Source organism: Pteropus alecto, unplaced genomic scaffold (genome assembly GCF_000325575.1).
Source record: "Pteropus alecto unplaced genomic scaffold, ASM32557v1 scaffold61, whole genome shotgun sequence".
NCBI lineage: Eukaryota > Metazoa > Chordata > Mammalia > Chiroptera > Pteropodidae > Pteropus > Pteropus alecto.
Genome location: NW_006434835.1, coordinates 7,954,265 through 7,980,812, shown reverse-complemented (window position 1 = coordinate 7,980,812; position 26,548 = coordinate 7,954,265). Strand labels below are relative to the sequence as shown.

The window sequence follows — 26,548 nt, the reverse complement described above, 5'->3', positions numbered from 1 at the left end:
AACTTATCCCTGGAGAAAACACTCTTCTCCTCGGCTGTCTGGGCATTATTAGTGGGGTTACTGAGCTGCAGCTTTGTTATCAAGAACACTTAGATGCTCCAAAGAAGATTTATCCAGGGCCCATGATGATGAAAACCACTTCTGGGGCGAATTAGTATAAATGACCAGGTAATTGGGAAACAGATCTAATATAGGTTGATGATAGTCGAAAATGCAAGAATATATTATTTTTTAAGTGGATGGAGATTTTTAAGATAGAAAAAGAACAGAGCAGGAGTCTAGAGACTGGATTCTAGGCTCAGTTCCGTGTCCTGTCTTTGTGGTCTACAAACTGCCATCTCTGCAGTGTGACTTCTCAGGGCGGTCGTGAGCCACAATTAAGTGGCAGCAGTGCAAAGGGCCAAACAGGTGCCCAGTAGACATGGTCTTCTTCCTGTTCCTATTTGTTTTTCTTTTTTTGTTACTCACAGGCTGATCCTAAAGAGCTAATCAAGATGGTCACCAGGCATGTGACCCGATACGGATACGAAGCCTGGCCCGAGGACCTCGTTGCACTGACCAAGCAACTACACTACTACAATGAGCGTCTCCTGGATTTTACTCAGGCTCAGGTCCTTCAGGGCCTGCGGAAGGGCGTGGATGTGCAGCGGTTTACTGCGGACGACCAGTACAAGAGGGAGACCATCCTTGGGCTGGCAGAGTAAGGGATGCCTTTCTCCTAACGCGATGGATCTACGTGTAACAAGACAAGTTGAATTATCAGGACTATTAGTCTTAGTCCTTTGAAGATTTACATTCACGGTTGCTATAAACAGGGCTTTCCCCTCCTGCCCATCACATGAGGGAAGTACGTACATGTCTTCCCAAATGGGGCAGTAGATGCAGACATCATCTTTAACCTGCAAATTTAAATAGTAAGGATGGGAATTATTTTAAAAAATTGTTTTTCTCATGATTTTGATAGCCTGGTACCAACGTTATTACCATGTGAAAGGCAGTAGGCTATGATCAGGGGCGAAAGTATGAAACTTGCTATAGAAATTTCAAAACAAGATTGCCTTTTATTCCTGGCTGGAAATCTGATTTCTTCGATATGTTAAAAGTTAGGTGCAGTTGCCCTAATAGCGGGGGGTGGGGGGGTTGGTTTCTGGAGAAAGGAGACCTAACCAGCTCTCGCAGGGCCTTTTGTGAGAGGCCAGTGGCAGCTGCCAGTTTTCACTTCGTTCCTTCCCCCTTTCAGGAGCAGAGCGAGCCCGTGTGTGATACGGCAGTAGTTAGTTCAAGGCCCAGTGGGAAGAGTCCCTTTCTTGGTAGGGACTTGCCCTTGGTTTAATGCTAGTCTCCATTTTTTGTTTTAGATCCAATGAGTTCAGATCAAATGAGAATGACTTACATGTCAGAAGGCGGGACAGTGCGTTCACCCACAAGGTTTATTAGGTAGAGGTGTTTGTTTTTAACACCAGAATTTGTTGAGTGCTACTGTGGGCAAGAAACTGTGTGAGGTGTTCTGTGGACTTTATCTCATAAATATCTGCCAATCTTCAAGGTTAATCCTGACATAAATGTTGTTATCCCCATTTTATAGCTGAAGAACATGAAGCTCAGGCATTTTAAGTAACGGGCCTGAGTTTACGTAGGCGGTAAGGGTCACAGCTGTGATTCTTAACCCCGCTCTGGCACATCAGAGCCACTGTATCTTCAGCACAGTACCGCGTGCCCTCGCCTCCACCGCTCGATCATGCCCTCAAGGAAGCACTGGCATGCAGGTCCCTCTAGCTTTCTGCCTTTGAAACTAAGGTTAAATTGTGCCTCCATTTAATGGTTATTCCTCTCTCCTGGTAAGTTACTTTAACAAAGATAGTCCCAGTTTTGGTGATAGTGTATGTGATCTATTATTATTATTTAAATCCTCAAGAAAGTGGCAGAGTAGCCTTGGTAAACTGTAATAATTTTATATTGAATTAGCCTGGGCTGCTTTTTTTACTGGAAGACATTTCAAATTCTCTTTGGAGTAAGATAGGGAATGGAAGATCAAAGACAGAGAACAGGGGTGACCCATAGCTGGACGCAATGAAGAGAAGTGTGGGATTTTCTTCTCTCTTCCCCTCTGTTCTCCTGGAGGCTCATAATTTCACAGAGTCATTTAATGTCCCATTGGAAAGGGACCAAAGAGGTAATCTAACCTCTTTATTTTTTTGGAAAGCTGAATCTGAGAGCCACAGAGCTTTAAAGAGTTCAAGGTCATTCAGCCAGGAGCTTAATGTGGGTTTACAATTTCCAAGTCCAGTGGGCTTTTTCTATGGGCATTTGGTAACCCTTGGTGCCATGCTCATGGTTTCTTAGAAGAGGGATTGTTAGGCAGAATAAAAAGTTTACAAGATAAGGCATGCCTTACATCATCAATTACATTTTGCTGAGGTTTTTGTCCTTTTGTTTTTTCTTTTTTATGTATCCAGCTAGCATATGCTATTTGAAGTATGTCCTAGAGGACAAATATATGCTTTTGATAAATGTATAATAGAATCTTCACCTCAATCTGTTGCTTAGAAAAATATACAGCAGCCTTTGGATGGCTTGTTTAAAATGTCTCAGAGCGGCCATAGCTGTCGTGAGTTAGATGGCATTTCCACGTCTCACATGCAAGAACCCTTGCAGCTCTGCCTTCAGTTGTAATAATATGACCATTTTTATTTTCTTATTAATTGTATATCCATTTTAATGGCAGTTTTCTGTAAGTACATTATATCTGTCCTTTATTGTCTGAATATTTTAGATAATGCACTCTCACTGGTCAGTCAGAGTGACTTAGAAGAGGCTTAATGTAGTTTGGTTTCTTCCCACTTTATTAAATGATAAAGATATCAATACTTAGTGAGCACGTACCTGGTGCCAGGCAATGTGCCAGTCTCCCATGATTGAAAGGATCCATTGCTAAGGGTTCCTGTTCTCTAGGAATTCTCGCTGCATCGTGCAGACATAGGTACTCAATAAATATTTTAAGAAATGATTTTTAATTGATGATGACCTGGTAATCCGTGGGCTGACAGACTCAATCCAGCCGTCGGCCTCTTTTTATCATCCATGAGCAAAGGATAGTTTTCACCTTTTTAAATGTTTATGGAAAAAGAAGAAAAAAATAATAAAAAGAAGAATATACTATAGAGTCTGAATGGCAGCAAAGCTTAAAAGATTTGTAGTCTGTCCCTTTACAGAAAATGTGTGTTAACTGGTTGTCAACCTCAGCACATTTTGGACTGGATGATTTTTTGTGGTGGGAGGGCTGTTCTGTGCCTTGTAGGATGTTTAGCAGCATCCCTAACTGCTGCTCACTAGATGCCAATAGAACTGTCCTCGGCCACTGTGACAGTCAGAAATGTCTGCAGACTTTGTCAGGTGTCCCCTGAAGGACAGAATCACTATCAGCTGAGAGCCACGGTGAGAAAGAGGCATTAAGGTTCCTGGAAGTACTTTCCCTGGGTTGCCAAGAAATGTTTAACAAGGACTGTGCTCTCTCCCCTCTCTCCCTTCCCCGGGGCTGACGGACATTCGCGAAGGACGCTCGAGGAGAACGTCTACAGCGTTGCCCTTTCTCTGGCACAGCGTTACGGCGTCTCCCGTTGGGAAATTTTCATGACCCACTTGGAGTTCTTGTTCACTGACAGTGGGTAAGTGCACAATCGTGTTAAGTTTATGCCCGTGTCTTTCTTTAGAGACTCTGTTCTAGAAGAGTCGTGACGTTTGAAAGTGCGGTTTCACTTTCCCTTTCGGGCTATAGTGGGCCAGCACCTTGGTACGCTACCTCTTTATTCATCGCTGATACAGTAATATTCTAGCTTTGGTCTTTTTGTTTTTGTTTTTCAGTAGTAATAGTCTTGAGTTAGGTACTTTAATATTCATTCATTTGCTCGAGGTTTTTATTGAGCATCTGTTTTGTACTAGGCATTAGATACTAGGTTTCCAAGAGTGAGCACATAGACGGGCGCTCCAGCTATCCTGGACTTTGTAGTCTAGTGGAGGAGACAGGTTGTAAACGAATAATGAATGACACAATAGATGTGACGTGTGACGTGTACCGTGTAAGAGAGCCCAAACGAGCTTCGGCTTTAGCGAAGGCTCTCATGAGGAAATAACTCTTGAGCTGGGACCCAGATATTGGGTTATGATTAACTACACTGTAGGGCGAGAAGGGAGCCATTTTCTAGGGAAACTAAACAGTTATGTCCTAAAGCTCTTGGACAGGAAGGACCGTGACACGTCCGAGGGCCCACCGGATGGACCGCGTAGGTGAGGCCACAGGAGTCGGGTGGGAGCAGAGTGCGAGATATGACAGTGGAAAGGCCTAGAAGCCAGAGCATGCAGGAAGACTGTGCAAGCCCTACTCAGGGCTTTGGGCTTTCCCCCAAGAGTACTAGGAAGCTAGTTAAAGATTTTGGTAAAGAAAAGGGAAATAATATGATCACATTTGCATTTTGATAAGATTACTTCGGTTACTCTGTTAAAAGATTTTAAGGAGGCCAGGGTAGAGCTCTATAAACCAATTAAGGAACTATTATAGTGATACACTGTGTGACAAGTGACCATAGCTTGGAGTAGGATCTTGAAAGTATAGAAAGAGAGATGAGACTGGGTGTCAGAGACTGCTAGAAAGTGAAACAGATAGTACTTAATAAATTGATTAATAAGCATCAACTAGATATGAAGGCGAGTGGAAAGGGAGGGGTAAGGAACCGACTCTAGGTCTTCCTTGGTCTGCCTGTGGGATGGTGACACCATTCGGGGAGACAGGGAATGCTAGATAAGACAAAGTATTTTGAGGGGAGGGCGAGGAAAAGGGCAAAGGAATGGAGAAGTTAGACACACTGAAATGGCCAAGAGGCAAGATCAGGTAGTAGGTGGCTCTTAAGAGATCTGAATTCAAAAGGGAAGACGGAGCTGGAGATGCTAATTTGGGAGCCATATGCACAAAGATGATAAATAAGCTATGTTGCAGATGTGCTTTGGGGTAAGCATGTAGAATGAAAAAAGGAGAAAGACTTAAGACAGACCTGAGGCTCTTCCACAATTAATGGTGGAGGAAGAGCTGACAGCAAAAGCACCAAAAAGAGCAGCAGAGGTCGGAGGAGAAACAGGGATCTTGCGCTGGGGAAGCGGGAGGAAGAAAGAGTTTGAAGAACGGGAGGCAGATTGAGTGGGCTGAAGCCTGCCCGGTGGTCAAGAGATGTTTAGAATTTGGCGTCTTTAATTTTTATTAATTACTTTGAAATTTAACATCTACATTTGAAGTATTTATGAAATTGTCGCATGAGTGATGGTGTTATCTGTGATAAATGCTGCAATGACTTCGCCATTTTTGAGGCACAATAATATGTTCAAAGAAATGTTTCTTATGATATGTACACTGGTATTTTAAAAAAGTTTTTGGCATTTTATTAAATATTCTTTGAATGTTACATAAAATGGTGTCATTTCTGTACAAACAGGATGCTTCACTGATCTCTGAATATATTATAAATTATCAGGCAATTAGGTAATATGCAGCACCGTTCAGGGCATATCATTATACCTGATAGCAGCGTGATTATGCAGCCGTACAGCAATTACAGGAGCAGGAGACCATTACCTCCTGGCGTCATTTCTCGCGAGCGACAAAACACCTAACATTGACTTAGCCGGTGGTGTCTGATGCTCCCTGTTCTTTGCTTGAAAGGCAGTCGTTTGCCTTGCTATTCAGTCAAACTTGGTAACACAGGCATAGAAATCAGTCTTGTTGATACAGTAGATATTGCCCAACATTTATTTGTTGAGTCAATGTAAATGGCCAGTCAGTAGGTCAGAGTCACAAGAAAAATATTGTTTGCCTCAGGGTTTTGTTTTCCTTTTCCTTTAAAAAGATCCTCCCTTTCCTCAAGTTATTTCTCTATACTTTTACATTGTCCTTCCTCTTGGTTGAATTGGCAGCTAGTCCCCGTGTCAGCATGCGGGTAGGTGAGCATACTCAGGCGGGTTTGGGTGAGGAGCATCATTAGGCAATGGAACGTAGCCTTCAGCTCAAGATAGCTAGATCACAACCTGACTGTGTCTCTCTCTAGTTGTGTGTCCCTGCACAAGATAATTCAGTTCTGTCAAACTCATTTTCCTTAACTCTAAGATGTAATAAAATTAAATGACTTCATGGTAGAATATCAAATGTACAGTGCCTCCTGACCCATGATCACTGTTAATTAATGGCAGTTATCCCGAGAATGCCACTCCTGTAAGAAAAAGAATTCTCGTAAACATCCATACTTGAGTTCCTGTTTTCCTTTAATTCCTTACTTTACTTTATTATTGTTGTTGTTGTTATTATTTGTAGTTTTAAATAGCAGTGATGGCTTGGAGTGGAGTGGCCACGTGAGCGCGGAGTCAGTTCCAGCTGGCAGTCACTGGCTCGCTCAGCTTCTTGGTTCTCCTGGGGCATGTTCAGCTTTCCAAGCTCAGGGCTGATTTATCATTCGTCGCCAGTTTAGCAGCCATCTTCACCTCTGGGTTATTCTGGACACTTTGGTGGATCTTCGAGGTAACAGTAAGTGCCAGCACGCATGTGGCCTAGTGGTCGGGCACAGGGTTTGGAGTCAGACCACATTCCAAGATCCAAATGTACTGTCTGAAACCCCACTAGTCGCACTGAGTGCCTCTTAATCCTCCCGAGTCACTGTCCTCTTGGTCACGGGACCAAGAGGTCCTTTCCTTGGAGGCCGTGAAGGTTAGAGGGAATCTGGTGGCTCTGAGGCACCACTGCAACGGTTCCCGTTGTTACTCCGTCAGTTCTGCTGACTCCACGAGTGCGTTTAAGTTTGGGACGCAGGATCATTTTGAAATGATGCCAGAAGAGACTTCTTCTAGCTGACGGAATAGTATTTGTTCATCCTTTAAAAGTTATTTTTTGTAGTATCTTTGTGTTCTAAGCATAGATTTAAATGCTGAACAAGATAGATACATCTTTTTCCTCATAGAGTTTGTATTCTAATAGAGAGACCACGCATATATGCGCATGCACGCACGCGTGCAAACACAGACATACACACGCTCTTAAAAATAGCCAGAAAATAAATTGCTGGTCATAGCAAGCACGGTAAAGGAACTGCATAAGGAGCAGATAGGGAAAGCCTTTCTCTGGACCTGGGAAGAGCTCACTCCTGCAGAGAGTGGAAGAAAGGCATACCAGGCCGAGGGAGCAGGTCCTAGGCCAGGAAAGGTGGTGGCGTTTTTGAGTAAACTAAAGGAAGGCCATTGTGGTTGGAGCATAGTGAACAAAGGACTAAGTAGAGGCCAGAATTGCCTCTGACTGACAGCCTTGGTAGGAGTCCCCATCTTTCCCCGTATTTAAACTGCAGCGCTGAAGGCCAAGCATCATACACTTTCATGTCACTCCAATTTCCACTTTTTAGCCACCCACGTGATTTCCCAAGTGACTTTGCTTGGGTGGCAGAGATCGTGGTACCATCTTCTCTGTCATTTAGTTTATACTGTCTCCTTCAGACCCATGGATGGGGTCCCTGGTCATAGGGACTCTGACAGTGCTGTGCCGTTTTTCATATCAATTTCATATTCTCTGGTAGATCCTTTTGGTCTCAGATACAAGGATGGGTAAGAGCAGGTTATAGCTGTGGGGAGATGAATAAACTGTAATGCATCTTCCTTTCTCAGAGTTGAAACAGAAAATACACTGAGTCTGTGCCTGGGGATTGCTGTTGATCAGCACATTGTAAAGGATTCAAAATTCTGGCATTCTCTTCCATCTCCTCCTCCCTTCGAGAAGCTCAGTTGACAGGTTAGTGTGAGAATGATTAGTATATGGAAAGGGAATTTAAGGTAGCTTAGCTTCTTAAAAGTATGTGATAACATTGGAAATTAAGATAGATAAAATTTAGGACCAGGAAAAATCCATATTAGAGTAGGAAGCTTGACTGTAGATATTCAGGTCTTGAGTCTTACACAGTTGTAAAAACTGAGCTGTATATTTGGTTTTGATTTTTCTTTTGGCCTAAGGGGAAAAGAGAATGTAACCGAGATTATGATTTGCATTATACATAAGACAAAATCTACCAGTCCTAAAAATGGAAGAACTAATTACGGCGATTACCCAAATGGAAGCAACTCCTTCCATGCGTCTGCATCCTTCCCGTCCATGTTGTGATCCCTCAGGCCCCTGCCCCTCCACGGCCCCCTCCCCTCAATAGTCACAAGCTCCTGACACTGGCACAAGGCGTAAGCAAACAGATGCATTTTGTCCTGGTTCCATCCGGTGGAAAGTGCTCAGGCTTTCAGTCGTGCCAATCTGGGTGCAGACCCTGGCTCCGTGACTTCCTTCTCACCTGTTCCTGGTGGACAGCGTGGTTATCCCTCTGTGAATGAGTTTCCTCCTCTGCAAAGTGACTGTGCTTAAATACCTGGCCTGTAGTAGGTGCTCTGAAGGAAGGAAAAAAAAAGTAGTTGCTCCTGTTCGTTCTGGAAACGGGCCACTGTCCTGTGACCACTGCTAGCCCAACTTCATACATCTGATTTTTGAACCATGATTTTTCAAGTCAGTATGGCTATGAAGATATGGCTTATAAGATATCTGTTTTGGGCTAATATCATGATGACAGTACTTAGCTTATAAAAAATGCTCAATAAATGGTGCCTATTACTTTTCCTGTGCTCTGGTATCTCAGAATATTTTTTTAGAGTGGTAATAATAGGAGACTGTATAACCCAGTCAGAATTGACATTTTATGAGAAATTAAAAGGTTTAAGGGGTCGAGCAACAAAGGAGACAAAGCCTGCTCACGTGGCCTTGCACTCATCACTTTGTTCATGTACAGTGGTCCGCGAAGGTTCTCACCGAGTGTTTCTGAGACAAAAAATAGACGATGAGATATTTATTATTGATCCTGTCATCAGCTGTCTCGGTGATCTTGAAAAGTTAAATTCCATTTTTTTGGTTTACACAGATACTTGACCAAAACGTTGGCAAAACTGAAAAACGCCACAATTATTTTGACCACATTTTTGCTGCGTAATCACAAACCCAGCTGTCGGGCAGCATGGCCGAGCAAGTCTGCCACGTGAGGTTCATTCTGAGGCATCATGTGGTAAACACTTTGCATTGCTTCCCTCAGGTCAGCGTAGTTGAAACCGAGAGGGTAGAATCATCTCTTTTCCATGCGAGTCCGTGGTGGAGCCCACTGTTCATGCACGACAGTGGTTGTTAATTTGGGTTCATACCCCTCCACACCTTAGGACTAATGCCGAGAGAAATGCTGAGAAGTCATTGCATCTGAACGTGTGAACCTCTCTCTCTCCCCGTGTGAACCTCTCTCCCCGTGCGAACCTCTCTCTCCGTGTGAACCTCTCTCCCCGTGTGAACCTCTCTCCCCGTGTGAACCTCTCTCCCCGTGCCTTCGTGCCTTCGTTCTCTTCAGCCTTGCCCAGCAGCCCCCCTCTCCCATCACCCTCTTCCCCTCGCCTGAGTATTTCTTTTAGTCAGCTAATGGAATTGTACTATCACTCAATCTCAGACTGGGTCAAGAAATATGCATTTAAATAAACTTGTTTTCCTATGGGAATATAAGTCCTTTCAGTATGTGCTGTTCTTGAATTCCATTTTGTGAGTGATTGACAACTCGAAGCCATTACAGAACAGTTAATCATGGACTTAGTACTAATAATTTATTCCCTGTGCGTTGAATACAACTACTGCTAGTTTGTTCCTATAGTTAATCTCTGGAAGTTAAATATGCATATATATGTATATATGCTGCTTTATAGCTAAATCTTGGTTCAAAAAAGAACACTTAAACAGTTTCTAAGGGTAATCATTAATTCGATTAACAAAAAGTCCACAGTGGTTTTATGGAGTTGCTTCCTACTCTCTTGACTGTGGGTTGTTTGGAATTGTTTTCCAAGCGGAGATTTCATTTCTTGTTCCTAAAGGAAGATAGCAGCTTCTTTCAATGGAAACTATTAAAATGGGTTATTGATTACTGGCATCTATAAAAGATTTTAGCACATTGTAATTTACTGAAGAGGGAGGTTTAGATATTTATCACGTGTCAGTAAAGGTATTCCAGTATCTCTCTTGACAAGATAATTAGGTAAAATTGCACATCAGGCAAACCGGATTATAGGCGCAGAAGAATTAGTGGGTGGGCGAGGGAGAAAGTGAAGCTGATTGCGAGAGACTGTATTCAGAGTCAAGTCAGACACAGATGAAGTAAGACGAGAGTGATTTTGTCGTGTCCATTTTGTAGATGAGTCTTTCTTGAATAATGTTTCTCAGGGTGTTAGGAATGAGGTATAATAGGAGAACTCTTGGATTTTTTCTCTGGGAGCGAGAACTAATGTCTGTGTTCTAGAAAGAATCCTGTTTTTGTAATGGTGGTTATTGTGGGCACGTGACCTTATCAGTCGATGGCTGCTTTGTGATAAGGCGAACAAAGAAAGCCACACTGAGTCCAGGCAGATCTGTACTTGGTCTTAGACAAGTCACTTAACCTCTCTGATTGGCAATTTCTCACCTGTTAGTTGGTAATCACTTAGAGTTAACTTGCCTACTGTAGTAACCAGCGTAAGTGCAAGGTTGTCCCCCAGCTCTGCTGGGCAGTGTCCTGCCTGTGAATCTTTGTCAGTAAGAATCCTCTTGATGGGGTTACATGGTTTCTTATTTACCTCTTCACTACATTGTTTTCAAATTTTATTTTGCAAATTATGAAGGAGAACCAGAAATTCTGTGAGTCACTTTTTTCTACCACCGTGTGTACAATATTGTTCTCAGATGCCTCTGCATGTTGTTAATAGTGACAGTATCAAGAATTTCTGACCAGGCATCCATTACACTCACTGTTTCTTGTACAGGCCTTGCACTTTCTTGTCTTGATACTTTGGTTCATGTTATTTTTGCTTCATTCCTTCTACAGTGCCAAGCTCAGGTACTTCTTCCTTTAAGCCTTCTGTTATCATTGGTATCTGTCGCTTCTGAAGTTATAGCTTTTGTAATCCTACTCTAGCTTGGAATATAATTGTGTACTCTGTCAGCCCATACCATAATTTTGCATTGTTGTTTAATTCTAAGTATTTTTAACTCAACTAGATTTTCAAATTGCTGTATGAGAGCTCGATGCTGTAAATCTTCATATCGTCCCCAGTGCCGAGCACTGTGCCATGTCCATAGAGGACACCTAAGTTTTTGTTCATCCACCCAACTATATGGCATTCATAAGACACGTATTGAATCTTTTCTTTATACCATTCACTGGTGCTTGGTACTGAGAAACTAATGATAAAGAAAATGTGAGAGCATCTTGGCCATCAAATGGTATGTAGTCTAGTGAGGGAGACAAATAAGATAATACATAGTTAAAGCATGTTCTGAGTACTGGAATAGAAGGGTACTCAAAGGAGACAGTCAGAGACACTTTAATAGATCGGGATATTTTTGTAACTTTTTGAATTGTGTCTTTATAGAAAAATACCATTTCTCTTGAAGTGAAAGTTAAAAGAGCCTTTTAAAATTACTTTATATTTTGACTTTATAGATTGCCGCAGTTATCCCAAGGATTAACCACTCTCATGAAATTTTAGAACATAATTTGTATTAACTTTATCTACATAAACCAAAAACATGCCTTGGCATTTTTTAAAAGAGGGAATTCTAATAAGCAGGCTATCATATTTCAGAGGAGTTGCTTTGAAACTGGGAAATCTAACTTCGATACTGGAGGTGTCACTCACTGTCACTCAGGCACTTTCATCGCTGCCCTAAGAGGCCTGGAAAGTGGGCATTTCTGTTGGTGCTGAAGGCTGCCTAAGAACTCTTCAAATTAGAGGTGTCGAAACCCGTCCTGCACGGGGCACCAGGATTACACCGGGCTGGAGGCCTCTGTGTTCTGTCCAGGGAGAAGCACGTGACCAAATTAAGGCCTTCCCTTCACCCCCCCAGAATATAAACTGATCAAACAAACTAAACTTAAGGAAAATTTTTTTCCAACAGTTTAACCTTAAATAACATTTTTTATGATACTATAAAGACGTCTAAGTCAAGATGAAAATACTAAGATATGTGTTTTATTCAAGTGGCATTCATTACTACAGACAGTTCAAGCAAGAGTGCAAGTGTCTATTCTTTCTGATTATAATTCCGTTTGAACATCGTATCAAATTTGGGGCTATCCTGTATCAATTCAAGGCTCTTGGATGTAACACATATACCTAGAAGTTGAGATTGTTTCTTCCCCTCACAGATTCCTAAATTCTTGAAATATTAAGGTGGTTTACATTTCTGTAACAAAGCTCCAAGTAAATGTTTTTTCTTGTAACGTGAATGAATAACGCATAGTGGAAGCTCAGAGAGCTGGTTCGTTTCCTAGCTGTAAAGCATTGGACAACTCTCCTAACGGCGGGAATGTGAAGTAATGCCTGCTCACAGGCTTGCTGTAGCCCCACGGGAGATAACATGAAACGTGAAAATCGTATAGTACAATCACAGGCCTTTAACACGTCCGTTTCCTTTTATGTAAACTATCTGCATCCTCGTGCTTTACCATCTTTGATTAGGCAGGAAAAAAGGACTTGTACGAAGTCATCTTTCCTCCTGATTTTAAAATAAGAAAAAGCAACTTGTTTAATAAGGAATCAAATTTTAACCCAATTTCTTCATCTCTTTAATTTTAGTTTGTCCACAGTAGAAATTGAAAATCGAGCCCAAACCCTTCATCTCTTTGAGACTCTGAAGACTGATCCCGAAACCTTTCACAGGCACATGGTCAAGTATATTTATCCCAGTATTGATGGCTTTGATCATGAAAGGCTGCTGTATTATTTTACTCTTCTGGAAAGCTTTGGCTGTGCAGATTTTGGGAAATATGCCATTAAACCGGAAACCCACATTCGGCTGCTGAAGAAATTTAAAGTAGTAGCATCAGGTAAGACGGTCATTCCCCTGCGTGAACTCACTCTTGAAATTAAATCTAGGGATTAATTTTCTGTACTCAGTCACGTCCGTGCACTGTGACTGGCGTAGATCTGAAACCACAGGAATGTAATGCTAATCGACTTTAGTTATTTTCTTTCCAATTCCTTTACTTACGGTTGAGGGAATTAAATACCAGAGAAACTAAGAAACCTATTAAAAGTCACATAGTGACTTATAGTAGACCTGGAGCTAAAATCCAAAGTTTTGGACTCCAGAGGTTTTTTTTCCCCCCTACTCCCGTTGGTTATATTTTCTCTAGATAAATGACAAGGCCGAGACACTATACGATAGGCAATTTGGCAGAATCACACTTCATTGGAGCCCGTTTGTTTAAAGCATGTGTGGAGCCCATTAAAATAAGACCTTTCAAATCTTTGATAAATTGCAGTATTCTTTAGAATGGTGTCTATAAATCTTTATTTTCATAACTAAGAAATTAAGCACATTAATACCTCCACATCTGCATGATACTATATAATTTACAAGGCATTTTCAAATCTATTTAATATTTATAACAATCAGGAGAATTTGCTTCAGTTTATCTGTGGTTTACTGAGTAACCAAATCAGACACTGGACTAGACACAGAACGCATGGAGTGTGGTTCAGCTTCTGCTTTCAAGTAGTCGATGAAATGCCAGATGAATAACAAATGAATATAATGCAGTTTGGTGAGTGTACCGGTAGAGGAAATCGTAGGTACCGTGGAGGGATCAAAGAAGCAACGGGATACTGGCATCAACGGGGCACAGATGGAGCTGAGACTCGCAGAAGGGGAGCGGTCTGTCCAGGATTGCACACTTAACTTGCAGGCTGGGACTGGAGCTCAGATCTCCTGATCTGTCTCATGGACTACTAAACTATTTGCAGTAACTAAGTTGGTAAATCCGTCATTTCATTCAGCCACACAGAGGGCTGTGTGTGTGTTTGAGGTTTCTGTATATTTCCGTTGGAATGAACTATTTTCTTTTTTTCTTTTCTTTCCAATAGGCCTTAATTACAAGAAACTGACAGATGAAAACATGAATCCTCTCAAAGCACTGGAGCCAGTTCTTTCAAGTCAAAATATCTTATCTATTTCCAAACTTGTTCCCAAAATCCCCGACAAGGATGGACGGATGCTGTCCCCAAGCTCTCTGTACACCATCTGGTTACAGAAGCTGTTCTGGACTGGAGACCCTCACCTCGCCAGGCCATCCCCGGAGCCCTCGTCAGCGTGGCTTCACGCCTGTGAGGTCTGCGTCAAGTACTTCGATCGCCTCCACCCGGCCGACCTCATCACTGTGGTGGACGCAATTACATTTTCTCCCAAAGCTGTGACCAAGGTAACCAAAAAGAGAGTTTACAGTAGATTGTTTTAGAAGAAATGAAAATTGCTCTTACATTCTGTAGATTTTGGTTTTTCTCCTTTCTTGAAATGGGGAATACTTACACGTGTGGCTTTTTTGTTTTTGCTGAGCATGAGGTGTTCGAATTGGGATATTATTTTCCTCTGTCACAGAAGTGCACGTCGTCTAAATCAAACTCAACTATTCAAGTTTGCGCATACATTTCGTACACGTTATAGTTCTCATAACATGTCATTTTAAGGGAAATACTCCATCCCGTTCTTTCCAATCGATAGGCAGAAAGAACCTCCGGTTATCTGCAGTACCCGCATTCATAGCCAGGCTAACAACTTAGCTGTATTTAAATTGAGCCCTAAGAAATGTCACACAAACACCATGTAGTATGGGACTTGGCGACAGAACTATGCATGGGAGTCTGTGTCGCGTTTTCCAGTGTCTGCTCAGTGCTCAGGTCTGAGCCCTTTGGCTGGACTCCAGACCCTTCAACAATGTGTAGTTTCACCCAGAATAGATAATGTGGGTCCTTCTTCCCTTCTTGCCTTCCCGTCCTGACACACTGTTAAACCAATGTACATTTCTCACTGGGTGGACACAGGGCATTATCTGTCCTAGAAAGTCTCCTAGCCTCTGGCTGCAACCACTGACCCGTACTGCCCCGGGAACTTCCTTTGTATCTTCTCTTGCCCATCTTTGCTGCTAAGTCTGCCTAGTACCCTATCTTAAGAATTTTTATTTATCTTGGAAGTTGAGTATAAAGGCTATGAAGTCAAGTTGTTCATTTGGAAGCTGGCATAGGAAAGAGGTTCAAACATCTGTGGGGAATGCTAGCTTTAACATAACTAACTTGCTAAGTGAAGAATTGTGAATAACTCAAGACTTCATATCCTTATTATTTTAAATGAGGTAATTTATTTAATAACTCGGTTTTAAATTTTACAACCACTGCTAAAAAAAGGGAGATAATCATTTTGGTTGTTTTAAGGAAGAAAATAAGGATGATTTTAAAGAGAGGTAGCATGATTAATTTGAAAAGAGCACAAATTTGGAGTCATATAAACCTGGCTTTGAACTTGGAGCCTGCCACTTCTCAGCTCTGTGGTTGCGCCTCAGGAATCTCTGTTCAGGCAGAGGCTGTAGCCGGGTAATCTGTGAAGTGGAAATTATCACTCTGATTTTAGTAGGAGAGGAAACTCAACCAAGTTAACTTCGTAATAAAGGAGCCACAATTCGAACTCAGCATGGCTTATTCCGGGGCCTTTGCTCTTAGTCACTGAACTGTGCTGTATCTGAGAAGTCATAGAACAGGCAGCTAGAGTACAGGGCCCTGGAGCCGTTGGGAGAGCAGGGGGACCAGAGAGCCCCACGTATTTTTCAGTCCAAGTGGAGGCCCATCGTCATGGGGCATGTCCAGAGCAGGGCCAAGTCTAAATGAGGAAGGCCAGGCTGAGGAAGGGACCTGGCAATGTGTGGGAAAAGGCAAGAGTCCAGCAAACATCGGTTTCGAATCTCCGAGACCGAGAAAAGGTTCGCAGTCCAATAATTATTAGCATTGCAGGAAGTACGTATTGGATGGAAGGGTCTGAACCAAGTGGGGAGTTGAAATGTGAGGAAATGACGTCAGAGCTGGGACCTGTGAACTGGCCGAGAGAGCTAGACGAGCACACTGATCAGCCAGGGAGACGGAGGGGCTTTCACTCTACGGCCGTTTACTTCTCGCAGGCTGAAGGGTGTTTAAAATATTTTATATGAGGACAGGAACAAAGTCTAGCATGACAGGCCGAGGCCATATGCTAATCGTGAACCTGTGTGTGGAGGTGGGCAGACAGTTCTAGACTTTCCAGCAGCAATTATTTACTCATAATTAAACGTAAGAATTGGATGCAGAGTCCAGTTAGAGTTTTAGTTGTTATTTATGTTTTAAGTCAGATGACTATATTCTCATCACCTTAGTTTCTTAATCTTATACTTTAAAATGTCCTTTAGCCACCTCACAATATGTGACACAATTGTTTGTGCACATAGGTGCATTTTTTTCTGAGGAAAAGATGTGTTACTGGCCCCAAAATGGTTGAGTCAGTTAATTATGGCATTGCTGTCTCTTATTTCAGATGATAAAATACTCAGCAAAATATTCTTTTGTTGTAAACTTTCTCAAGAAGTGGTTTCTGTGTCAGGTTTAGCTGTAGAAAAGTGAGACAGATACATTTGAAAGTCATTTTACATCTTGAGCTTTGTATTTTTTGTCATTAATTGGAGAGCTTTCAATTTTTCATTCAGGTAGAAAAGTATTAAGTTCAGATACGATGCACATTTAAAATCACACAGTGTTGTCCTACAGAGAGATAGAGAATCAAAGCAGAATTGGAGAACAACCTGCACGTGTCAGAGGACACATTTGGAAAAGGAAAGGCAGCTGGAAGCTGGATTTGGCCAAATTTACAAAACACCAGATGTTCTCACAGCTTGTACGTGATGTTAAAAATGTAAATATATGTGTATACTACTCATATATAGTGTGTAGTTTTCAAATGTATACCCACATTCGATTCAGAATCAAACTTTTGGAAAGAACTGGTGAACTAATTTTAGAGTGTGTAGGAAGAACAGGAAGCGGTTGTTCAGACTAGACTTCAGAGAGGAAGATCCCCAAAGCCTGAACCCAGTACCCCGTCCACGGTGAAATCAACAGAGAAGGCGCTTTGCCCTGATGACAATAGTTGACTATGCAGTTGCCATTTGCATTAATGAATTCATGGAAATTCTGGGGAAAATATTCATAAAACGGTATTATATCGTGTAGGCAGAGATTGAATTTGCATGACATTTGAGGTGATAAATATGCAGAAGGAAAAGAGTAAAAATGTTCAAAGTACATTTGCTCCAATTCTAAATTAAGTTTCTTTCTGTTGAGTCAGGTTACAGTTGCTCTCCTATTACTTTTCCAGTTCAGTCATTAGAAACAGTTTTGTTGAAGGGACAAGGAACAAGTTAGTGGGTTAGAAATCCAGGAAAATGGCCAACACCATTTGCGTGGTTCAGACACGATGTGTTCGGACAAGGGGGAGCTTCGTGTGTGTAACCTCAGCCTTCGTGGTGTCCTTCCCACTCGCTTTCGATGGCCGGTATAGTGTCAGTGAGGACGTGGAAGATACTCCTCTCGCTTCTGAAACGCTGCCCAGACGTTTGCTGGGATCGTTCTTTAAAATCCCCAGGAATTCACAGAATTGGAAGAGGTCTGCTAGTGAGTGCTCCGCCCGGTGCTTCTCAGCCTGGAATTGGATAGGCGTTTGCCGCCCTCGCCACCCCACTCGCGTCCTCTGTTTCAGCTCCCACTGTTGCTGATGGGAATACCCTGCCTCCTTTGGATTAGAGCAGAAAAATATTTGAGAACCTCTTATCAAATTTGACTTCTGACCTTCAAGCATCATTTCTATTGATAATTAAGCTACCCCTCATATATATTTACACACACACACACACACACACACACACACACACACACACACACACAGAGGACATCATGTCTTGAGCCCCTCATGGTTGCCATTTTTGGGCTCTGCCTCCTGGAGCTCTGGAGACAGACAGCAGAAGGGAATCTCATTCTCATATTATGACCAATCAGATTTGTGAAATAAGCTATTTTCTCTTTTATTCTATTATCCAGACTGACATATAAATCGGGAAGAATAAATTTATTTTAAATGATATGACCTAAAAGTAAAATGTATTCTGTAAGTTTAAATCAATCAAAATGCTGCATCGTGGCTATAATTTTAGGGTCTTCACAGTGCTAATATTATATTTTAACTAATGATGGCAGCATATTTTTCATTATAATGAGCAGTAGATGTCTGAAACCTGTGTAAACATATGGAGATGATGCATGTTCCCTAATTTCATGACAAGATACATGACTTTCTGATGCATCAGTCAAATGCATATTATATAGATTCAGACTGAATCACAAGTATTTAGGCATTAGCTATGTGGCGTATACCGTATTAGTTGCCATTGGCAACATTAAGATATATAAGACATTACTATAAGAAACTTGGAGTTTTATTTTTTTTACAATAAAATTATAATTGATAATTATACTCCCTATGAAATTAGAAATTCTTTGAGGTTGGGGATGGCACGTGTTATCTATAATTCTCTAGTTCTCAGCACCATTTAAGTGGTTTAAATAATATCATAGGTTGGTGATTTTTTTAAAAATTAACTTCAAGTATACAGTACATTGGTTAGACATTTATAGTTTATGAAATGATCCCCCTGATTGCTTTTTCTCTCCTCTGGCTCTCCACCTAGCCAATACATTAATGCCGACTGCATTCCCTACGCCGTGCTCCCCACCCCCGTGACCACCTATCAACTACTAATTTGTACTTCTTTAACGTGTGAAGTCACACTGAAATCCTCAATACATTTAGTAACATCTGATAAATTAAAGATACAGCAAAGGATATTATTCTGCAAGTGAGATGACACAGGCTTTTGTAAAGGATGACTTCTGCAGAACGCATTTCTTATACCCTCCAAAAAAAAAAAAACCGTTTAAAACATGCTAAACTGGGACGAGACACCATTACTGTTGCAAGGAAAGGATCTCTTTTCATTCCAAAGTTAGCAGTCTGGGACTTCTAAACTGACATCTCAGTACTATTACCACTCATTCAAGGATTTGTAAAACCAAACAAATACAATGGAAATTCAGAGAAACCATCTTTTCTTTGGATACATACCCAGAAGTGCAGTTGCTGGGTCAAAAGGTATATCCATGTTAAATTTTTTTGAGAAACCTCCAGACTGTCTTCCATGGTGGCTGTACCAATCTGCAGTCCCACCAACAGTGCACGAGGATTCCCTTTGCTTTACATCCTCGCCAGCACTTGTTCTTTGATTTATTGATGATAGCCAATCTGACAGGTGTGAGGTGATATCTAATTGTGGTCTTAATTTGCATTTTTCTGATGATTAGCGACCTTGAGCACCTTTTCATATGTCTATTGGCCATCTGTATTTCCTTTGGAGAAATATCTATTCAGGTCTTCTACCCATTTTTTAATTTGTTTATTTGTCTTTTGTTGTCGAGTTGTATGAGTTCTTTATATATTTTGGATATTAACCTCTAAGCAGATGTATCATAAGCCCATATCCCCTCCCAGTCAGTCAGTTGTCTTTTCGTTTTGTTGATGGTTTCCTCTGCTGTACAAAAACTTTTTAGTTTGATGTAGTCCCATTTATTTTTTCTTTTGTTTCGCTTGCCCGAAGAGGTATGTCTGAAAATAAATTACTAGTAGCAATATCAGAGAGATTACTGCCTATGTTTTCTTCTAGAAGTTTTGTGGTTTTGGGTCTTACTGTTCGCAGAAAATTATAAGTCATTGAGAAAAGAAATAGAAGAAGATACAAATAAATGGAAGAATAGACTGTGCTCATGGGTAGGAAGAATCAACATCATTAAAATGGCCACGCTACCCAAAGCGCAATATATAGATTCAATGCAATCCCTATGAAAATAACCAATGGCATTTTTTAGAGAGCTAGAACAAATAATTCTAAAATTGATATGGAACCATGAAAGACCCCAAATAGCCTCTGCAATCTTGAGAAAGAAGAACAAAGTTGGAGGTATCATACTACCTGATAGCAAACGACACTACAAGGCTAAAGTAATCAGAACAACATGGTACTGGCATAAAAACAGATACATTGATCAATGGACAGAATAGAGAGCCCAGAAATACATTCACGCTTATACACTCACTTAATATATGGCAAAGGAGGCACAAATATACAGTGGGGTAAAGACAGTCTCTTCAATAAATGGTGTTGGGAAAACTGGACAGATAAATGCAAAAACAAAACGAAACAAAACAAAGCAAAAAACTGGAACACCTTCTTACACCGTTTACAAGTATAGACTCAAAATGGAATAGATTGTTGATTCTTAACCTTTTGATCTCTGATGCCTTACATTCTTAAAAGTTACTGACGACCTTAAAGACTTGTTTATCAAGGTCATGTCTGTTGATATTTAGAAATTAAAGAAATTTAGAAATATTTAATTCATTTAAAACTACTAACAATAGACCAATTATAGGTTGACACAAATAACATATTTTAATGGAAGATAACTATACTTCTAAATGGAAAAAAATAATGAAACGATCATATCATTTTACATTTCCATGTCTGACTTAACAGAACATGGCTGGATTCTTATATTTGTTTCTGCATCAGTCTTTGTTGTTTTGATTGACGTAAATGATGAAAATTCAGCCATCCACACATGTGAGGTTGGAAAAGGGAGGAGCTCTGCAATAACCTATAATTTGGGATATTCTTCTTTGATACTGCACTGAAACTGAACAAGTGATAGATATTTACAGACTACTTATGATGTAAAATCTGAAACCATATCACAGAACTTTTTGTACTCATGTTAAAAATCATTGGTCTAGATTACACTTTGAATGGATCTTGTACTCATGTATGATTTGGAATAGAATGCATTAGGCATTTAGAAAATAATGGTCCACTGAGTTAGATCATCCAGATGTCGATACATTACATTATACAGTATCAACAAAGTCACAGGCATTAATATGAACACCCATCTCAGCAGATGAGTCTTTAAGTATTGGGAAGCTGTCAAGCTCACAGTGGTGAATACAAGTTTACCAAAATTCTAATTTTTCGCTTGAAAGCTCAAATTTTATTATTGGCAATAAATACAATGAGTTGTTTTCCTTGAAGTGACAGGCTCTCTTTGTTCACTTTGGAGGAAATATCTGCCAAATACCCAAGTCTGAATAAACACAGTTTTTCTGTTAGTTGTTCTTTTAAGCAACAATAGTGATGCATGCAAAAAAATAGCCACTTTAGCCCATAATTCAATCACACAGGTGCCTTTTCCTTACTATATACAGTGAAGTGCTTCGTGTGGATATTTCAGTTCTTCACACAAAATACTAAAAACGTGGGCACTCAGTGGTTGAGAGCTGATAAAATTAATCACTTTTACTCTTTTTTCAAGGACATTCTTACGTGAGAATGCCAGTGAAGAGCACAGTGACTCAGGACAGTTTGACACCTTTCCCTTGATTTGCACTAAGTTCCCACGGTTTTATTCACCACTTTTTTCACCATCCCACAAATACCAATACAGTGAAAAAAGATCTAAAAGATAGTTTAATGTCATAAAAAGAATTTTGACCTTGCAGACTCCCCAGAAGAATCTTGGACTCTTATGGTTTGAGAACCGTTATCATAGGTGTTGTTTCCAAAACCACAACCATCTTTGATGCCCACATGAAAGGTCACTTCAACTTCCTAAGTATTTATGATATAAATAAAAACGAAGATATGTTCCGTTAAGTACATAAAGGTTTATCTTAAAATTTAGCTTCCTTAAAATAGATTACTTTCTAATTAGCTTTCCAGATGTAGAAACGTTATAAATAATTTGAAAATGTAATATAGAATACGTCCATGATAATGTTATTATATCACATGTTAAATTTATGAACTGTGCTGTATATTTCTTCTTTTTACAAATTTTAGCCTTTGTAAATTTTTAACAGACACATTTATCTTTTATTGTTAATCGATCCTAGCAGGGATTTCTCTGAGAGAGATGTATTAAGTAAGGGTGCAGCTGCTAAGGGCCCCTCCTCAAACCTGAGTCCTCACCTGTCTATTAGGCCTGGGATTCATCAGGTCAGAGAAGAGGTGATTTGTTTCCGGGGCCTATTCATAGTAGGGTTTAAGGGTGATGTTGAAACACAGTTCCTCCCCTCCTTTACTCACACCTGCTTTTAAAATAAAAGAAGGCAAAAAGAAATATCAACAAATAAATATTAATAGCTTCTGTTAGAAGAGCTAGAGTTGGAGCTGTAGCCTAGCGGTCTCTCTCCCACATTCACACTTGTTCGGAACTTGACTAGTTAGAGCTGATCTGGAATAATTCTGTAAGGAAGCTAAGAATGAGTGCATACTCTGGACAGGCAGGTTGCAGACACGGGGTAGCCACACTCCACATGGCCTTTAAGTCCGTTGTCATCCTATGCGGGTGTATGCAGGACGGTGGGGGTGGGGTGGGGAGGGGGTGGGAGATGCCAGAGTGTTCCTCCTGTAATTTCCTGTTTGTTTTGGGAGTGAACGTTTTGTCCTCATAATGGAAGGATGAGGAGTGGACGACAGGCTTCTGGTCCCTTAACTGGTCAGGCTTTATAATGAAACCTCTTTCTTGCCAACGAGGGGAGAAAGGAGCCTGGGGTTTGTCAGGACCTGGCCCTGGCACTCCCGCTTCTTGAGGCCATTCCTCTCATACCTACGTCTTGTGGGATCCTCCTGAGAGCAGTAATGACAGTTCAGCTTCTGCTTCCAGAAAGCTCTGCAGTAGGTCAGAAGAGCACCCTCTTCTGACTCCCCGGAGACTCAGCTAAACATTCGCTCTTCTGTTTCCTAGCCCAACTGGACTGATGAGTTTAACTCATCAGGAGTTGGACAATGAGCTTAAACGAGAGTAGAAAATATGCCAGGTATTATAATCAGCCACTTTAAAATGGCCCAAATTTAAATTTTCATTGTTATATTCTCAGGGAGAAATTGACTTTTAAAAATCAAATCTCCTTGCTCTTTTAGTTTAAAGTTCAGTTACATCAAAATCAAAAACTCGTAAGTCCAACTAAGGTAAGGCCCGGAGAATATTTTTGCTGGCTTCTGCGGTCTTAGCCAGAGAGGTCTGATTTAGGTGTCTGGGTGGTGCAGGTTCCTTCAGCAGAATCACCTCCTTTCACTTGAGAGATGTAGCTTCTTCAGCAACTCTGAAGTTAAATCAGTCCCGCCTCAGAGTTTTCATTCATCTCATTTTTAAAAACTCTAAAAGAGCCATAGAAAAAATAAAAATATCGGTGTCAGCTCCACAGGCATGCAAGTTTTTTAGAAACTCGAGCAGATCACCAGCCCTGAAACAGCCAAGCAGAACAAGGTTTCCGGTATCCTGTTCTTCGCTCCATCCAAACACACATCCCCAGACTGCCGGAGAGTGTAGAAGTGGTGTGGAGGGAAAGCGAGTAGACTCAGAAAACCTTACTGGGTTCAGCTTCGCCAGGACATTGGGTCAAGCCAGTTTTACAGAGATGGGTTGAGAAAGTCTCTCAAGGGTTAGCTGTGACATGTGTTTGCCACGCAGGGGAAATATTTGCATCCATACTGTCTCCTCTCTGAGACTGGTTTGTTTTACCCTTCTCTGTCTGTAGCCGCTCTGCCTGCCTAATTGCCATCCCCTATTTATGCCCTGTGTTCCTCTCCGTTGAGTGCCACAGTGGCTACTGTCACTGCCATTTTGCCATGGAATCCCACTTGTCTCAGAAACCTGTTTCCTGGGGGAAGTTTGTCACTCATGCCCACATCGTTTTGGCCAAAAAACCACCCTCAGTGGATCTCTCAACCAAAACCAAGGTCAGTGGTTTTGAAACCTGCACGTCCAAAGAGCTAGAGAGGACCACTACCTCCACTTGGTGCTCATCGCTGAATTTCCTGTTTGTGCTGCTTCCACAGGAATAGAAATACTTCTAGGGGAAGAGCAATAAATAACATCCCGTCTTCCCAAGTTAGGACCAGTTAAGAGACAGATGAGTCAGATGGGAACCAAAACACCTTTATTGTTAGAATAAGAGTGCTGAGGGTGGCTCCATTCTCTACATCAGCCTTCCACCTCCTGCCCCCTGTACCAGACCTCACAAAGCGACCACACCAGTAAGTCCAGTACCCATCTGACATTATACACAGTTATTACGGGTTATTGACTATATTCCTTATGCTATACTTTATAGCCCCATAACTATTTTGTAACTACCAATTTGTTCTTCTTAATTTTCGATAGTTCATTTCTTTTTAGTGAAGAATAACATTTCACTTTCTGGAGGTACCACAGTTTATTTATCTCTTCACCTAATGAAGGACATCTCGGTCATTTCCAAGTTTTGACTGTTAGGAACTGAGATGCTATAAACACTCACTTTTTTACTGTATGTTAAAAGTATGTTTGGTTTTGTGTGAAACCACCAAACTGTCTTTCAAGTTGATTGCACCATCCTGCATTCTTACCAGCAGTGAATGAGAGAGTTGCTGTTACTCCACATCCTCACCAGCATTTGGTGGTGTTACTGTTTCAGATTTTGGTTGTTCTCATAATTCTAATAGGTGTGTAGTGTTGTTTCATTGTTTTTTTAATTTGCATTTCCCTGCGGATATGTGATGTGGAGCATCTTTTCATATGCTTCTTTGCTATCTGTATATCTTCTTCGATGAGGTGTCTGTTGAGGTCTTTGGCTCATTTTTTAATCTTTTATTTTTTTTTCTTTTAATGTTTTAAGAGTTTTTTGTATATTTTTAATAACAGTTCTTTATCAAATGTTTTAAATGTTTCCCAGTCTATGGCTTGTGTCATTCTCTTGGCGTCTTTCACAGAGCAAAAGTTTTTCATTTTAATGAAGCGTAGCCATCGATTATTTCTTTCACAGATTGTGACTTTGGTTTTGTATCTAAGAGCTCATAGCCATACTTAAGGTCATCTGGATTTTCTCTTATGTAATCTTCTAGGAGTTTTATAGTTTTGTGTTTACATTTAGGTATTCGTGTCCATTCGGAGTTAATTTTGTGAAGGTGTAAGATGCGTGTCTAGATTCATTTTTTTTCTTTTTTGCGTGTGGACGGTCAGTTGTTCAGCACCATTTGAATATTGAAAAGACCGTCTTCGCTCCGTCATGTTTTCTTTGTTCTTCTGTCAATGATCCATCGACTGTGTGTACGTAGGCGCGTAGTCACGTCAGCCTCCCCACCCACCCGCATTTTGTGGTGTTCATTTTTGTTATTTTATAATCATACTAAACCTGACTGTGAAAGTGTTTTAAAATGTTTAGTTTACTCATAATTTTTTTTCTTAATCTCATAACAAATATTTGCCCATCGATCTTTGGTTTTGGTGTAGTCATCATTTGATTGCTTTGATTCTGAACTGAATGACTTTTATTCATTCCAAATACATTCAGAAAATGTTTATATGAGCACCTTTGCATTGCTGCTGTTCTAGGTGCTGTAAACAAATAAAAGACTGACAGGCTCCTTGCCCTCAGAAGCTCACAGTTGACTGGGTCACGTGTATTGCATGCATATCAAGTGAACTATAATTCAATATAAGAAGCACTATTTAAAGGTATTAATAAATGTATGTATAAAGGAAAATGTAATCAATAATACTGAATGCCTTCTATTTTCCAAGCATATATTTGTTACGTGCAACGTGCAATGTATACTACTGTCATCTGACTCTCAGCTCCCCTGCCTATATTATTATGGTCGTAGACGTTATCTTTCCATTTTTGTTCTTGAATGCCTTTGCTTTAAGGAACATTTTCTTTTGTTTTCCAACGTAGGAGTTTAGTTTGATAAGCACATCCTATCTTGACAAAAATGCAAAAAGCCAGGAGCTTAGGAGATAAGCATAGAAGAGCAAATCTAAAAAGGAATCGCTTCTCCCTAATGACTGTCAGAGGCGCAGAATGAATGGGAACAGACGGACTACGTGAAGGATAAAGAATGCAGTTTTGAAACTTGATATAACATAACACGATTTACTTATAAATAAATCAAATATAGATAGTCCTGAGGAAAATGACCTTATAAGACTCTAGAGAAAGGAAAGGCTCCCCCGTCGAAAGTTTTACATGGTATTTAGACTTACAGAGTTGATTATTTCTCCTATTTGTCCTCCTTCCATTTATTAAAAGTAAAAATTATGTGAGTTCCTAGAGAAGTCAATCTGATTTTGCCATTTGGCTTACAGTCTTTTTTTCAGGTATGCATCATTGGTAAATTTGTTCTTTCACTGCACAGATATTGAGTGCTGGGAAGACAGTTTCTAAAATGACTCTTAATGATCGCCACCTTCCCGTATTCAATCCCTTGTGTAGTCCACTCACCTAGAGTGTAGGCTGGGTGTATTGATTTACCTCTGTGGAATAGAATACTGCAAAAATGATGGGAATTAGGTTCCAAAAGACTGTGGCTTCCTTCTTGGGCGCGCTCTCTTACTCTGGGCTCACTCATCCTTGGGGGATTTAGGGAGTGTTATGAAGAGCCCTACATGGCAAGAGACCAAGACCGTTAATAAACATGTGAGGAAACGTGGAAGTCGA

At 40.7% G+C, this 26,548-nt stretch overlaps 1 protein-coding gene across 2 annotated transcripts in view; it reads left to right on the top strand.

Annotated features, from left to right (window-relative positions):
• NBAS (neuroblastoma amplified sequence) overlaps positions 1 to 26,548 on the top strand; it is a 250,417-nt gene that overhangs the window by 157,908 nt on the left and 65,961 nt on the right. For both annotated transcript variants that reach the window (XM_006910241.3, XM_025045807.1), the window contains exons 41-44: positions 471 to 700; positions 3,555 to 3,665; positions 12,691 to 12,941; positions 13,981 to 14,315. In XM_006910241.3, the coding sequence (XP_006910303.1) occupies positions 471 to 700; positions 3,555 to 3,665; positions 12,691 to 12,941; positions 13,981 to 14,315 (927 nt within the window). The remainder of the gene's footprint in view (positions 1 to 470; positions 701 to 3,554; positions 3,666 to 12,690; positions 12,942 to 13,980; positions 14,316 to 26,548) is intronic.